The sequence below is a fragment of the Elephantulus edwardii genome, unplaced genomic scaffold (assembly GCF_000299155.1).
Source record: "Elephantulus edwardii isolate Elephantulus edwardi_28Jun2011 unplaced genomic scaffold, EleEdw1.0 scaffold00174, whole genome shotgun sequence".
NCBI classification, from domain to species: Eukaryota; Metazoa; Chordata; class Mammalia; order Macroscelidea; family Macroscelididae; genus Elephantulus; species Elephantulus edwardii.
In genome coordinates this window covers 6,433,576-6,448,565 of record NW_006399924.1, presented here as the reverse complement: position 1 = coordinate 6,448,565, position 14,990 = coordinate 6,433,576, and the positions used below count along the sequence as shown (strand labels likewise).

General features: G+C 47.0%; 1 protein-coding gene across 2 annotated transcripts in view; it reads right to left on the bottom strand.

Moving 5' to 3' along the window:
• Positions 1–10,542, bottom strand: part of KCND3 (potassium voltage-gated channel, Shal-related subfamily, member 3) — a 331,096-nt gene extending 320,554 nt beyond the window's left edge. For both annotated transcript variants that reach the window (XM_006895718.1, XM_006895719.1), the window contains exon 1: positions 9,437–10,542. In XM_006895718.1, coding sequence (XP_006895780.1) covers positions 9,437–10,542 — 1,106 coding nt within the window. The remainder of the gene's footprint in view (positions 1–9,436) is intronic.
• Positions 10,543–14,990: the final 4,448 nt, after the last annotated feature.

Sequence of the window (14,990 nt, the reverse complement as noted above, 5' to 3'; positions counted from 1 at the left end):
CCTAGTCACAAGGTGTCCCAGTACTAAATGGTGCTTGAGGAAGAGAGAGATTTTGTAATGATCCAGGGCAGGAGCTCCTCCCTTGTGAACGAGAGAAAAAACAAAGCTCATATAGTTCCTGATGGGCTCCTCCCCTCCCCCGAAGGAGGGGGAGAACCATGTTGGCTTTTATTTACACAATTTGAGGCAGAATAATTGCTGCTCCTCAGGAAGAAACATGTTTGTGTTTATGGGTGTGTTTAAAGAGAGGAAATCCAAACAATACTAAACACACACACACACACACACACAGAGAGAGAGAGAGAGAGAGAGAGAAAGGAAGAGATTAAGAATGATTCTCAGGGATTCCAGGAGGGAGCTGTGAAGTGGGCACCAGTGTGGATAGTCCTTTCCAAAAAATCGGAACTGCTGAATCTGAAGATGAAGCCAAAAGGATGCTGCCGCTGAGCTACACTCAAAAGGCTCGTACCCCACTGGCGGAATTCATCTCACCCTTATCTGCAGGTCCAAAGCCTTTCACTTGCCCTTTGCTTCTGCCAATACCACAGCCACGGGGCTTTACAAAGACCCCTCTATGGTTCCACGTCTCTGCACGGCTTATTTGTTTTACGCTGGTACTAACCTAAAGGTTGGTAGTCAGGACGCTCCCAGCAGCTCTGTGGAAGAAAGACCTCACAATCTGCTTCCATCAACAATGTAGTCTAGGAAACATTCTGGAGCCATTCTACTCTGTAACAGGTGGGGTTGCCATGAGTTGGAATTGATTTGATGGCAATGGGTCTCTGCAGTTCAGTCCCTGAGTCAAGGCAGACTCTCTCTGCAGCAAGTACTCTGTAGGTCCCTGTGCAGGTGTTTAGGCAATGCTGCTGGGGGTGAAAGGTGCGTGGATGCACTGACAGAGGCTCCTGGCCCGTGACTGGCACAGTCCTATTATAAGATGTGGATGCTACAACTCAGTTTACTGAACATGCTCATTTCACACTGGGTTCTCAGTCACCTGGCCTTGAAATTCCTTATCAGATGCTCCTCCCAGGGCTCTTTTCAGGACTGTGGGTTTCTGTGCTGGTTCTCTGCTTTGGGAGCTGGTGAAACTTGTGTCTGAGGTGGGGTGGGGATGAGGACAGGACCAGCCAGTATTTCCTGGAAAGACTTCCTGTTGGCTCTGCCTCTAGAATCTCCTACTTCTCCCTGCACTATCCCTAGTCCCAGCCACCATCATCACTGGCCTGGATATTGTGCTATCATAGTCTCTGCTATCCTATAATGCATTCATTAACCAGCAGCCAGAGTGATACACATTACACATTATTTTTTAAATACTTTTTGTTGTTGAAATGTGCACAGCAGGACTTACTCCAATTTAACAGTTTGAACAAGTACAACTTAGTGACATTAATCATACTCTTCAAGTTGTACAAATATTCTTACTCTCCTTTGGCCTAGTGGGTAGGGCACTGTGCTGCCAATCCATAGGCAGGTGGTTCAAATCCACTGGCTCTTTTGCTGTAAAAGATGGGCAATTTCCCTCTTGAGATTTACATCCTCTGAACATCTGCTAAAGGGTCAGCTATGAGTTGGTTCTGACTCAAACAGCAATGAAAAAGAGAAAGAGACATAACAGAAACTCACTGCCCTCTAAGCTTCCTACCTAAACTTTTGAGTTACTGTTGTCATTTGGATTGCATAGCATTGATATGTTTTTCTTTAAAAGGCCACGGTATTCAAAATAGACATTCTTTACGAATGAAATGATTGCAAAGGGAGTGCAGTGATACAAGTGTTTGGTTGCTACTTAAAAGGTTAGTAGTTCAAATCTACTAGCCACTCTGTAGGAAAAAGATTCTCTGTCTGCTTCCCTAACGATTTACAGCTTTGGAAACCCTAAGAACATTTCTACGCAGTCCTATAAGATTGCTATGAGTCTGAGTTATCTTGATGGCAATGAATTACTTGTAGAGCGAAAGTTTGCAAAATATAAGCCAGGTAGTGGAACAACTCTGCTCAAAACCCTCCCAGGGCTCCTCCTTCCAAGCAGAGGGAAAGCTCTGTACGGGCTGCTTCTGTCCTGACCTCTCCAGTGGCATCTCTTGCTACTTGTTCAGCCACTGGGGCCTTCCTTCCTGCTACTCCTTGAGTGCACTCAACCCTCCAGCTGATGGCTTTTCTATCTGTTGTCCCCCTGTCTGAAATGCTCTTTCCTGAGCTACAGACCCCCCTCTTGCTCTGCCCTCAGGTCTCTCACCAAATGTCACCCTATCTGAGCGCTCCCAGCATAGAATAAGAAGCCCTCCCTTCAGCCCCTCCCACACTATCTCAGCACTCCCTATCTGTCACAGCACATTTTCCTTTACACTGGGTCATGAATTGCTAAATGACATCAAGTATTTATTTGTCTACTGTTCACAGCGGGGTCCCCTCCACTGCAATGTAAGGTTCACAAGAGCAGGGACTTTGCTCGCATTGTATTCTTGGTGCACAGTAGGTACTCAATACATATTTGCTGAACAAATGGTTGAATGGAGGGAAACATCATGAAGGGGGACACTTATCCATCACTCCCTTCCTGCACTTCCTGGGCCCCAGACTCGGCAGCAAGAGCAAGGCAAGTAGTCAAGAGCAATGGAAGACAAGGTTGAGTGTAAACTTCCTTAGCAAGCAGGTCCTAATCCTGCCAAGGCTGAAGCCAGAGTTCTAAAATGCCCAGCTTAGTTACCGCCAGAAACAGTCTATCTGACATGACAATACCGCTGATATCTGGATAGCACTTTCATCAGTTCTTATGAGGACCAGGAAGTGCTTAGCAAGAAAGTAAAGGGAAGCCAGGCACTATTTACTGAGGGCCACTCTATGTCAGGCTTTGTGCTAGAGAAAAAGCGTATAATGATTTTTGGAAGGGATGTTCTACTCATAAAAAGCTCACTAACAGGTAGGAGAATAAAGTCACAATAAACAGGTGAATTTAACAGAATGTGGCACATGACAAGACAGAAGTATGCAAGGGTTGTACTGGGATCTGAGACCCTCCTGGAGGGTCAGAGAAGGCCTCTGCAGGAGACAGTACATGCTGAGTGATGACGGATGCCAGCTGTAGGAGCAGAGGAAGTGGTATTCCATGCAGCAGGAAGCACATGCGAAAGGCACCCCTGCATCTCTCATTCCACTGCTCTTTCCACCATCTCTTGCTTGAGTTCAAAGCAAGAGAACTGAGTCCCACGCAATTCATTTTGTCTGCAGCTCAAATGGGATTGTTAGGTATTAGGACACCTGTGCATTCTCAGAACCCCTATGCTGTGTGGCACAGAGGCGGCATACCACTGATGTTGAATGAATGAGATTTTTGGGATTCAGACCTGTGTCCTTTCTTTACTACTTAACTGTCTCAGCATCAGCAATTTCAGTTAGAAACGCCAACAAAGACAACTGCAGTCAGACACTGAGCCAGAGTTTGAGGACCAAGCTCTTGGCTGGAGAGGTGGTGGAATTGGTGAGGAGTTCATAGACAGTGGCTGCAAAGGCTGTGAGTTTGGGGGATTGAAAAGTAACAACAATAAAATCATTCTGCTTGACTCTACTTCTGGTGCTGGGGCAGAAGGGAAGTCTCATCAGGTCCCTATTCCATCGTGTACTGATCTACCACTCCAGTCTCCTGGCCTCTGGGAACCTCAGGTGGGACCTTTCTAGGATTAGGTTTTAAAGGAAAATGCAAATCACCTGGAGGTTGCTTCATGCTTGGAAAAAGCAGGAATTGATTCCGTTTGCATTAGAGTGTTTTTGGGATACTGTTAAAAGCTCTCTCAGCTCAGGGCAAGGGGTGGCAGATAGGCTGCTGGCCTCAATTACACAGCGGAACCAACCGGCAGCAGCTGGCTATGTGACTGGAAGCGATGCTTCCCTGGTTCCTTCCCGAGCCCTGTGTTCCCTCCCGGAGACATGCAAGAGCGACCCTCCCCCAGCCAGGCCTGAAACTGGCCTGTGAGGGGCCTGGAGCTGACCTGTGAGGGGCCTGGAGCTGGCCTGTGAGGGGCCTGGAGGGTGTTTACTCACAAGGCCTTCCTTCTGAGTGGCTGCCTCTTCCCCATTACACCCACCACCCACCCCGGAAGCTTCCCAGATGGACACAGCTGAGGACACTGACACCAATCATTTCACCAAGCAAAGTTAAGCACTTTTGAGAAGAAAATCCTACTGTGAAAAAGTATGGCATAGAAGAACTGTCCCACGGGTTTTTCATGACTTCAGTCTTCAGGGGGACTGATTACCAGGTCCTCCTCCAGTGCAGCCCCCAAGTGGGTTTGACCTGCCAATATTTTGGTTAGGTTAGCTACTGAGCGCTTAGCTGTTTGTGTCACCAGGGCTCCTTAGATGGCAGAAAACATTCCCAAATTAGATATGCTCTTCTAAGTCAAATTAAGAGCTCTGTATTTCCCCTTCCCTAGGCTAAATGAGACATCTAAGAATTTCCTTTCTTTTTAACACCAATCTAGCATGAATCTGTCAAAGGGGTCTAAGAAGCAGCTAGTCTGGACACTGGGAGCATCCCCATCACACAGGAGGCTGTGAAGGAAAGCCTAGTTGGTAATTTGGCTGTTACTGTTCATGTGTGCTTAAAGGTTTATCGATATATTTGTTAACTAAACATCACTAATTGTCTCTAGGGGGATCCTTCCCTGGAGAACACCTGAGGAACTCATTGGGGAGGTCCTGGGGAGGCAGACAGAGAGGCAGCTTCAACAGGAAGAAAGGAAGCCTGCAGCCTGGCCAGGAGCTGACAACAGCCTTTCTACGAGCTGGAAATGGTAACTCAGCATGATTCAAGGCTGGGAGTTATTGGTAACAACTGGAATGGGCAGAATCTCGGTCTTGATATTCCATGGCCACATGAGGAAGAAGATGGAAAAACCAGCCCAGAATTAAAAAACAAAACAAAACAAAACACACAAAAAAACCCCAAAACGCTTTCTTGAATGGCGGAACAATCCTACAACTAAGAACTGAATGGGCTTCAGGACAGAACTGAGGAGGGGAGAGAGGAAGGTTTTCAGGGCCTCGGGTAGTGGAGACATCCAGTATGAGCCAAGGGGACCATCACACAGTGTCCAAGTGAAAACTGTCCATATAGGGGGCCTGACTGAGCACAGTGGCACGACACTTCAGGCCAAGGTGGCTGCCTGTCTCAAATCTCAGAGGCAAGGGAGGCAGATTAGGTCCACTCGCAGAGAGAGGACAAGCTGGGCTGCAAGGAACAGAGAACTGTATTCACTCATACACTCAACTCCTTGCCGCCAGCAGGAACTGGCTCACAGCTGACCCTTCAGAGGGTTTTCAGGAGGCTGTAAATCATATGAAAGAAGATGGACCATCTTTCTTCCATGGAGCTGTGGTGGGTCCGAACCACAGGGCAAGTGCTGCCTTTGGGTAAGCAGCACGACTCCCTATAGATTATGCCTTCAGCGCTTCATGAGAATTATCTCAGACCAAATAAGTAGAGAAGGCAACTCATTCACACTGGCCCACCCGTTACAAGCTCTGTGCAAGCCCTGCTATGTATAACCTTGCAAGGAGCCTGGTGATGGTACCAGCTGCCTGCTCAGGTCAAGGTCAAGGTCAAAGCAGCCTGAGCCTGCATATAGCTCAGCAGCCATAGTGGAGAGGCAGAGAATCTGCTTTTCTGTTATTTATCTGAGAGTAAAGAAGACATTATTATTAATTTCTTAGGGCTGCTGTAACATAGTAACAGAAGCTGAGCAGGTTAAACAAAAGAAGAATATTCATAGTTCTGGAGGCCAGAAGGTTGAAATCAAGTGCTGATAGGGTCATGCTCTCTCTAAAGTCTGCAGGAAGACCCTGCCTTGTCTGTGTCTCGTTTTTATGGCTTCCTGGAAACGCATGGTGGTCCTTGACTTGTCAATGCATCACTCTAATCACCACCTCTGTATTTACAAGGCCATCTTCCTCCCATGTCTCTGCCTCTTCTCGTTTATAAGAGTATCATTCATATAAGACTCATATAAAATTGTTGCAGTGGTTTGGTGTCGTTGAGACTCTATGAACAAGAGATCTGAACCCTGTCCTGCCCTGCATCATCCTTATCCTCTCTGAACCATTTGAGCCGATTGCCACAGACACTGTATCAGTAAGAGTAGAGTCTGCCTTAGGTTAACTAATAGCATCTTCAAAGTCCCTATTTGTAAACAAGGTCATATTCACATGTCCAGAACATCAAGGCTTAATATATCTTTTTTGGGAAGCACAATTTTTACCATAACAACTAACAAATACTCTCTCGCTCAGTTGTTTCCTCATTTAGAAGCTGCACAATCTGATGTGTAAGGCTGGGGAAACCAACCTGCTTATTTCCAGGTATAGGGGAGACCTCTCTGCTCAACACAGCTGTCCATGCCTTCTAACCCTTCACTTGATGATGGAGTCCTCCAACCACCAAGCAAATGGGAGGCCAAGACTGTCCACCTCAGATTGAGACTTGCCACTTCTTGATCTACAGGGTGAACGTCAAAGGAAATCAGTGATCTCCTCAGAGCCATTGAAATACTGATGTTGTCATGAATCACGTCATTAATTTCTAAGACAGTGTTTAGAGGAGCCAGAAGGAAATACTTCATTTATGAAATCTGAGTGTGTCTGTCTCGTACAGTGGCTGGCATATAGTCCTCCCTGGTAGGTGCTTTCTTGAATATGTAAACACAGATATTCTAAGACTATAGGAAAGAAGACCCTCGATGAAAGGGATTGATTCAGTGACTGGGGTAGCAGGTAAGTGTGTCTGAGGCAGTGCGGTTGGCACAGGACAGAGCAGGGTCGCTATGAGTCACAGGCACATAACAACAATAACAAAATAAATTCCTGATATGTATTACAAAACTGATTAGCTTTAAAAACACTATGCTGAGTGAAGTCAGTTATCAAAGGACAAAACTTGTATGATTTCATTTATATGAAATATGTAAAATAGACAAAAGTATAGAATCCAAAATTTCTTCATGGTTCCCAGGGGCAGGTGGAAGGAGAAAAGAAAGGAAGACACAATCTCAGGGGACACTAGGTTTCTTTTCAGGATAATTAATGGTGGTACAACTTGATGAACGTAATTAGTGCTACTGAACTGTACATGTGAAGATTGTTGAAGTGGCAATGATGTGGCAATCACAGGGGAAAAAAATAAAAAAAGAAAAAAATATTAGTTCTGGTGGTCTAGTGGCAAGAAGTTGCATTGCAATCCCAAAGGCATGCGGTTCGAATCCACCAGCTGCTCCTCAAAAGAAGGAGGGGCAATCTCCTCTCATGAAATTAACTTCCTCTGAAAACCTACTGGAGGGTCACCTATGGGTCCATTCCAACTCAATGGTAAACAACAACAACAACAATGATTCTGAAAGAACTCTAATTGGATGGTAGAAATGGGTTGGGTGGTAGAATGAAAATGGACAGAGCACTGACGGTGTTTGATTTTATGTGGTATTTGAAAATCAGTTCAAGCCTTTATCACTGATGTGACTGTCGGAAATGTATTAAACTTCTATGAGACTCAGCCTCTGTATATTTTCGGGGCATATATTATTTTCCTGCTTTGCAAGGTTGCCATACAGTGCTTAGACACTTATGGCACATAGTAGGAATCCATGTATTACTAATAAAACGTAATGGGCAGGGCCCATTGAGGTTCCCGCTCTTCTCCCTTGAAACAATCCCTTCCGAACTCTGACGCCCATCCACCTCCCTGATTCATCTTCACATGGCAGTTTAGAGGCGTGACACTGGTGTCATTAGACCTATAAAGGGACATCTGAGGTCCTTGCGCACTCAAAGCCCAATTGGAAGGATGATTTCTTTGGGCTTCTAAGCATAAAAGAGGCCCTTCAGGAAGGTAAGGGGTGGTCAAGGTCCACCTGGAAGGTGTGACGGAGACCCATTCTCCTGACACTTGCAACCAGCCAATCAGACTACTTTAATCCATTTTATCCTCTCCACCAACAGCTCTTATCCACCACCTGAGTCAAGAGAGACAAGGTCAAATGATGAGATCCATACTTGCCTTTCCAGGTGGAGCTACTATTTGGAGAAATGTGAGAGGTGGAAAGAGGGAGCAGGACAGCTTCTGTCAGGCAGACAAGAGGTAATGGGAACACCCTAATGAAATCTCGCCTCCAGAAATGGGTGGTCACACCCCTTGCCACTCCTCTCCCACCCCCGCCCTGCCCCTATACAGCAGAATGACAAATGTAATCACTTTAAAAAGGTCCCATCACTTGCGCAGTCATTCCCAATAAGCACACGCAGCACTACGGAAAAACCACCACCACCGCCACGGGGTTTCAGCCAGGAAAAAAATCGAATCACCAGGACGTCACCAACTGAATTGTCAAAGACCAAATAAAAAGCTTCATGAATTCTCTATCAGCAATATAACGCTTCCTGGCCTAAGCAAATATAGACCCAGCATATGAATTGTGAAGGGATTTTTGCATTAGCCTCAACGGCTGAAGCAGAAACCCCTAAGAAATGCATTTCTCCACAAAGCTGCCTTTATTGGCTCTAATCCTGTTAGGGTGAAGACTGTAATCTCCTTCCTGAGCCCCCTTCTTCTGATGAAAAGCTTTACATCCCAGCCCCACAAATACATTTCTGTGACCTCAGCTGGAGAGAAGACCTGGGCGAGAGGGAAGAGACAGAGGCCCCCTGACCTCACTGAGCGCCTCTCGATTGCTCTGGTGATACTGCTGCTTCTGTACCTGACCACACGAGCCCTTCAGGCCATGTCACAATCGCCCAGGTATGCTGGGTCACTCAATCTCAGACACAAGCTAAGGAAGCGAGAGACTGGTCCTCCCTCTTGAGGAATAAAAAAACCAAATCAAGCGCCTTGCATCTTAGAAAACCCAAGTTCAGAGTCACTTAGATAAAGTCTGCTCAGAGCTGCTGAACCCTTGAGCATCTGGGATAACAGTAAGACAAGATAGAGAACAGCCTGCAAATCTACTGCAAACCAAGAAGAAATGCAGGGAGGATCCAAAGAGGCATGTTCTCACTGCTTTCTGTCAGTGGAAACCATACCCTGTTTACAATTCTCTCCAAACTTCTCGCAGCTCTCTTCCTCTTCACCCACAGTGTTTCAGGAAAGCAACCCACACCCCCTATACACATACGCACACACGCAAATGGGGACTTCGTTCTCCAAGTTTTAGAAAACACATGCCCCACCCTTAAAAGAAGACTCGATTCATTCCAAGAGACCATCTTGGAAAAAATCACTCCTGTGTTTGGCTCTCCTGACAACAGGCCTTCGCTTGCTTCTGGAACTTGAGTGAGGCACACCACCCTCCCTCTCCGGTTCTGACACCATGCCAAGTGTCACGGCCTTGCAACCGACAAGCTGATCTCCAACCTCCACTCCTTTCCTGGTGCCTGAGCACAGACTTACCCCAGTGTCGTCATGGTGACGATGGTGTACCAAAAGGAGGCAGGGATGCTCGTGAACTTGCTGGCCGAGGAGCCTTTCTCGGCATAAAACATCACAGTGGCAAAGATGATGATGGCCATGGTGAGGGAGAAGAGCAGAAAGCCCAGTTCGGAGGCACAGCTCTTCAGCGTGTAGCCCAGGATCCGCAGGCCCTGGGAGTGGCGGGAGAACTTGAAGATCCTGAAGACGCGGAAGACCCGGAGCGTGACAAAGGCGCCAGACACGTCCTCGTTGTTGGTCATGACCAGCCCGATGTAGTACGGCATGATGGCCACCACGTCGATGATGCTCATGACACTGCGGATGAAGCGGTAGCGGCTGGGGGCAGCGAAGAGCCGGAGGAGGTACTCCACCGTGAAGATCATGACGCACGCCGTGTCCAGGCAGAAGAAGGCCACGGAGTAGCGCTCCCCGCATGGCAGCTCCTTACTCCCGGGCGCCGTGCCGCACGGCACCGTCTCCACCACGTTGGTGATGACCGAGACGGCGATGAAGAAGCCAGTCACGTAGTAGAAGACCAAGGCCATGGTGCTGGTGTGCGGGTTCTCGAAGGCCCGCCACATGGTCTGGCGGAAGCTGAGCGAGGGCATGGCCTCCTGGTTGTTCTCCGAGTCGTTGTCGTCCATGAGGCGCTCGGCGTTCTCCCTCTTTCGGTCTTTGTACTCCTCATAGCAGCAGTCGCCGATGATCTCGGGCAGGATGCCGTAGAAGGCCAGCTCGTCGTCGTAGGCTGAGATGCACTCGTACCGCGGGTAGTGCAGCTTGCCTGTGCGGTAGAAATTGAGGACACAGCGGAAGACCTCCGGGTCCCGGTCGAAGAAGTACTCCTTGGTGTCCTCGTTGAAGAAGAACTCCTTCTCCGTGCTGCCCAGCAGCGTGTCCGGGTAGCGCTCCAGCGTGGTCCTCCAGGTCTGGAACCTCCGCCCGCTCACGTTGAGGATGATCAGTTCATCTTGCCGCTTGTTCTTGTCAGCGGGGGCGAGGGGCATGGGACAGTTGGCCACTGGCATCCACCCAATGGCCGCAGCCCGGGCAAAAGGCAGCCAGGCCGCGACTCCGGCCGCCATGGTGACTCCAGCTCTTGGGCCGGCAACCGTTGGGACACTTTGCACACCAGCTTGGAGTCAGTTCAGCAACCCCTACGAGACGGGAGGAAAGAACAGAGAGAAGTATTAAGTCCTTGACTGGTCCACAGGCGGGAAATGAGACACGGTGAATGGTCATTGGCCAAAATGTCTCAAAGGTGGATGAATGAAACGGTGAGAAATCACCCTCTAAGGGCAAATCCCTGCATTCTTTTCTTTGCTCTCGACACAGGGAGAGGACCCAGCAATGGGGCAGTGCATGCATGTGGGATCACCAGATGTTGTTGACTGTCTGACAAATTGTCAAGTTCCGAGAAGGCTCAGGAGCATTTGGAGGGAAAGCCTCTTTAGCAGGAAGATGTGAGAAGATGCAGGTAATAATCAGCTCTGAAAGGTTATGGTGTTATTACGAATTTAAATTGGGAGAGGGTAAATGAGTTCTCATTAAACGAATTTAAAAGTAGGATAAACATGCTAATTTTTATTTTTCTCTTCACCCACCACTGCAATCAGGGGTAGGGTGTGGATGAAGGCGAGCAGGTAAAGATATTCTTCATACTCCACTCCTTGCTAGTAAGGAGGAGGCTGGCGATGCCCATCCTAGAAAATTGCCGGAGATGGGAGGTGATGGCAGTAGGCTCAAGCCTGTTGATATTCTGTCCCCAATTCCCACGGACAAGACAATCCTTGGGGCACTGCCACCCTGTGGGACACCTGGCCTCGATTCCTTGGCCCAGCAACCTCATGTCCACCTGCAAACGCAGAACCATGAAGGGAAGGCGGTTTGATATGAGGCAAGATCCCTCCCCCACCCTGTGAAGAGCCCCGTTTCCTGGGTCACCTGACTTCCATGCACCGGCCTCCCAGGGGGAGCTGATCCAGGCTCCCTCCCATCTTTACTGCCTAGCCTCCTGTCGCCATCTGCCCACCATTTGTAGCTCCTTCAGGTTATATAACAATATTTCTTCTCCCTATCATGTCAGCCTCTCACGCCTGACCCTATTCCACCATTGAAGGTGCTTCCGGAGCTGGGTCATCTCCTTCCTTCACTCTAGGCCTCTAAACCACACACCCTTCTCCGTCATTCTCCACCATCGGGAGAGCAATGGCATGGAGAGGCCCATCTACCTTTGAGAAATAGGTCCTCTTTCCCAGGACTGATTTCTAAAGATGATAATCAAATTTTTATGCAGTCTTCAAATGTACAACTTCTGGAGGAAGACATGTGCTGACTCAGAAATGCACGTAAACAGTTCATAGGAACCAATCTGAGGTTGATGCCAATCCTAAACTGATCACTTAGAATAAGTCCTAATGCAAAATTTTATGAACCCTTTGAAACTTAGCTGGTTGGACGCTAAATTTAAATAAATGAGGACAGTCTTGGGTTGGTATTTTTCCTGTTACAAAAAGACCTGTGATAGGATTTGATTTTCATCTCTCTCTGCAAGCTCCACATCTTCTCTTGAGTCTCAATACTTCTAGGTTTTGAAATTTCCACTACCAGGTCCTCTTCTCACTCTGGAGTTGCCAATGGACTCTCCTTTCTGGCTGTCTCTGAACCTGAACAGATTTAAATCCAGTCTATCTCCTTATAACTTGTTCTTATCCTCTACCGTATGGTATCCCTGGCCCCAGGCTCACTGCCACTGCCATCTTCTTCACTGTTCTACCCAGAAAGGTGCCAAATAATGAGACTAAGCATTCTACTGCCTTCACTGAGGCTTAATGTCCTTTAGGCCTCCTTCCGACTGGCCTGCTTATTCACTCTCACCCCATTTCTCCTGCTCCACTGAAATGCATTCTGCTCAGAGTAATCATCTTAAAGAAGGTCCATATACTTCCATCCTCACCCAGGCTGCAAAATAAAATTGAAAGTCCTTGCCCTGCCATTTCAGTATTTCCACCAACTGATCCTGGCTTAATATTACAGACTAGTGTCCCATGCACACATCTCAGCCTACAGCAGCAAGATCAGTTCTCACGCAGAACCTGCTGGCGTCTGTCTCTTCCTTCAGCCTATCCGACACCTTCCTTCCCATCAAGATGCCACTCTCTCCAGGATGTTTCTTCCTTTCCCCTATTATGGGATCCCCTCCTTCCTTGGACCCTTGGCAGTTTGTCTGCCCTTCTTCTCTGGCATCCACAACCCTCTGGCCTGGATTGTTATTGCTGTTAGCCAATGTCAAGTTGGCCGCTGGCTCAAGGCGACCCATGCACAACAGAACAAAATGCTCCCCAATCTTTTGCCATCCCCACAAGCTGTTGAAGATAAGACCACTATGGTCCCCAGAGCTTTCACTGGCTGATTTTCAGACCTTTATTCCTACTCTGCCTTCATCTGAAACGCTGCTGAATCCTGTTCAGTATCATAGCAACACGCAAGCCTCGCTTGAGAGATGGTTAGTGGTTATGCGTTGTCCAGGATTACAGATACTTCATAAATGTCTTATTAATAATAATGGCTAAAATTAAAGTGCACCTGACCCAAGCCATGGTCTCTTCAATTACCACATATTCATGAGAAAGTTGGACAGTGAATAAGGAAGACCGACAAAGAATGGATGCTTCTGAATAGTGATGCTGTCAAAGAATGTTGACTATACTATGGATTGCCACAAGAGCAAACATATCTGTTGTAAAAAGAAGTACAGCCAGAATGTGTCTTAGAAGTAAGGATGACAAGACTTCATTTCACATACTTTGGGCATATTATCAGGAAGGGCCTGTCCCTAAAGAAATACATCCTGCTTGGTAAAGAAGAGGGTCAGTGAAAAAGATAAAGACCCTCAAGGAGGCGGGCTGACACCGTAGCTGCAATGATCAATGTAAGCAGGCATTGTTTCATGATGTTGCACAGAGAATCGCTGTGGCATCTAACAACAATAAAATTAGATGAACAATTACTCTCTGCCAAGCTATGTATTCAATGCTTCTCACAGGTTTAATCTTCACAGAACTCTAGGAAGGAGCCCTTGGTGACACTGTTGCTGTTGTTACTATGTGCAATCAAGTTGGAAGCTACTTGTAGTTGACCTTGCAGTTGGTCTTCATAGGAGGTAAACTGCAAGTGAGGAGTCTGCCCATCTTTTCTCTGTGGAGCAGTTAGTGAATGTGAACCATCTGCCACTGACTTGACAGTGCAATTCCTTACTACAAGGCCATAATGGGTTACATATCAAACTGCTAAACAAATAGTAATCAGTGTGAACCCACCAGTTCCTCCATGAAAGAAAGATAGACAATCTCCCCCTGGAAGGATTCAGTCTCAGGAACTCAATGGAAAGCTGTCTTGAGTCAGAGCTGACCCAACAGCAGAAGTTTGGGGGTTTGCCCCATTTCACAGATAAGGAAAACTAAGGCTTAGTGAAATGCAAAAGTCTAGTAACACACACAAAAATATATAAGGATTTCTGCTCAAGCAGCCTGAGGGCTGAAGCAATTCACTATACCATCTCCTACAGTCTCCTTGTAATTGAAAACAATAGCAGATGATGTTTCTCAAGGGCTGACTTTGTGCCAGAGATAGTGTCATTTTTCCAATTTCTCCATCCCATATAAGCTCTTAAGGAGCAAAGGCTGGGCATCTCAATGTTTATGCCCCTCCGCATCACAGGAGGCAGCAAATGCACTGCATCAGTAGGTGCTCAAACTGGGTATCCTACTTTGATAGACTCTATTTGCATCACATTGATTTTACTCCACGTTCTGTAAATGCATTTCAGGGGTTTTCAAGCACGGGACTTCTCTCTCCAGACAGTGAACTCTAAAGACAGATCTGAATTAGGAGATTCCAGTTCAAGTGTCTCTGCCTCTGACTTACTATGATCTCAGCCAAATTTCTTCCTGGAGAGGATCTCTGCCTCAGTTTCCTCATGTGGACGCTAAGAGAAATAACAGAAGGACCTTCTGCTACCATTCAGATGCTACTGAAGCAAGGTTGGCAACGACATCCTCAATAAACATCACCACTCAGAGAGCAGAGCACACGTCTGACTATGCAAACTAATCAAAGAAGTTTGGAATATTCGCCTGCCTCAGTGTGTGACCCACATGCCTCCAATAGAAGGTATAGAAACACATTCTCTAGACTTCTCCCCCAAAAAATTCACTCTTACAGTTAGTTAACTAACTATACATCTTTTAGTTTACTTCGGTTTCTCATCCCTCAGCATTGAGAGGCAAGGTGAGTTTGGAAAGCAAACCTACAATTTAAAAATTCGTCACAGATTAATCCAATTGAGATTTAATTAACATTTAGAGAGCAATGAAGATGGTTTGGGCATTGTCCGAGGCACTTTCATAGAGCACATCATTTAATCCCCACAAAATGTTATAAAGTAGGTATTTCTGCCAGTAGGTTGCAGATAGACTGAAGCTTAGCCAGTTTCCTTCAGGTTCCCTCAAACTAAATTCCATAGATAAAGGAT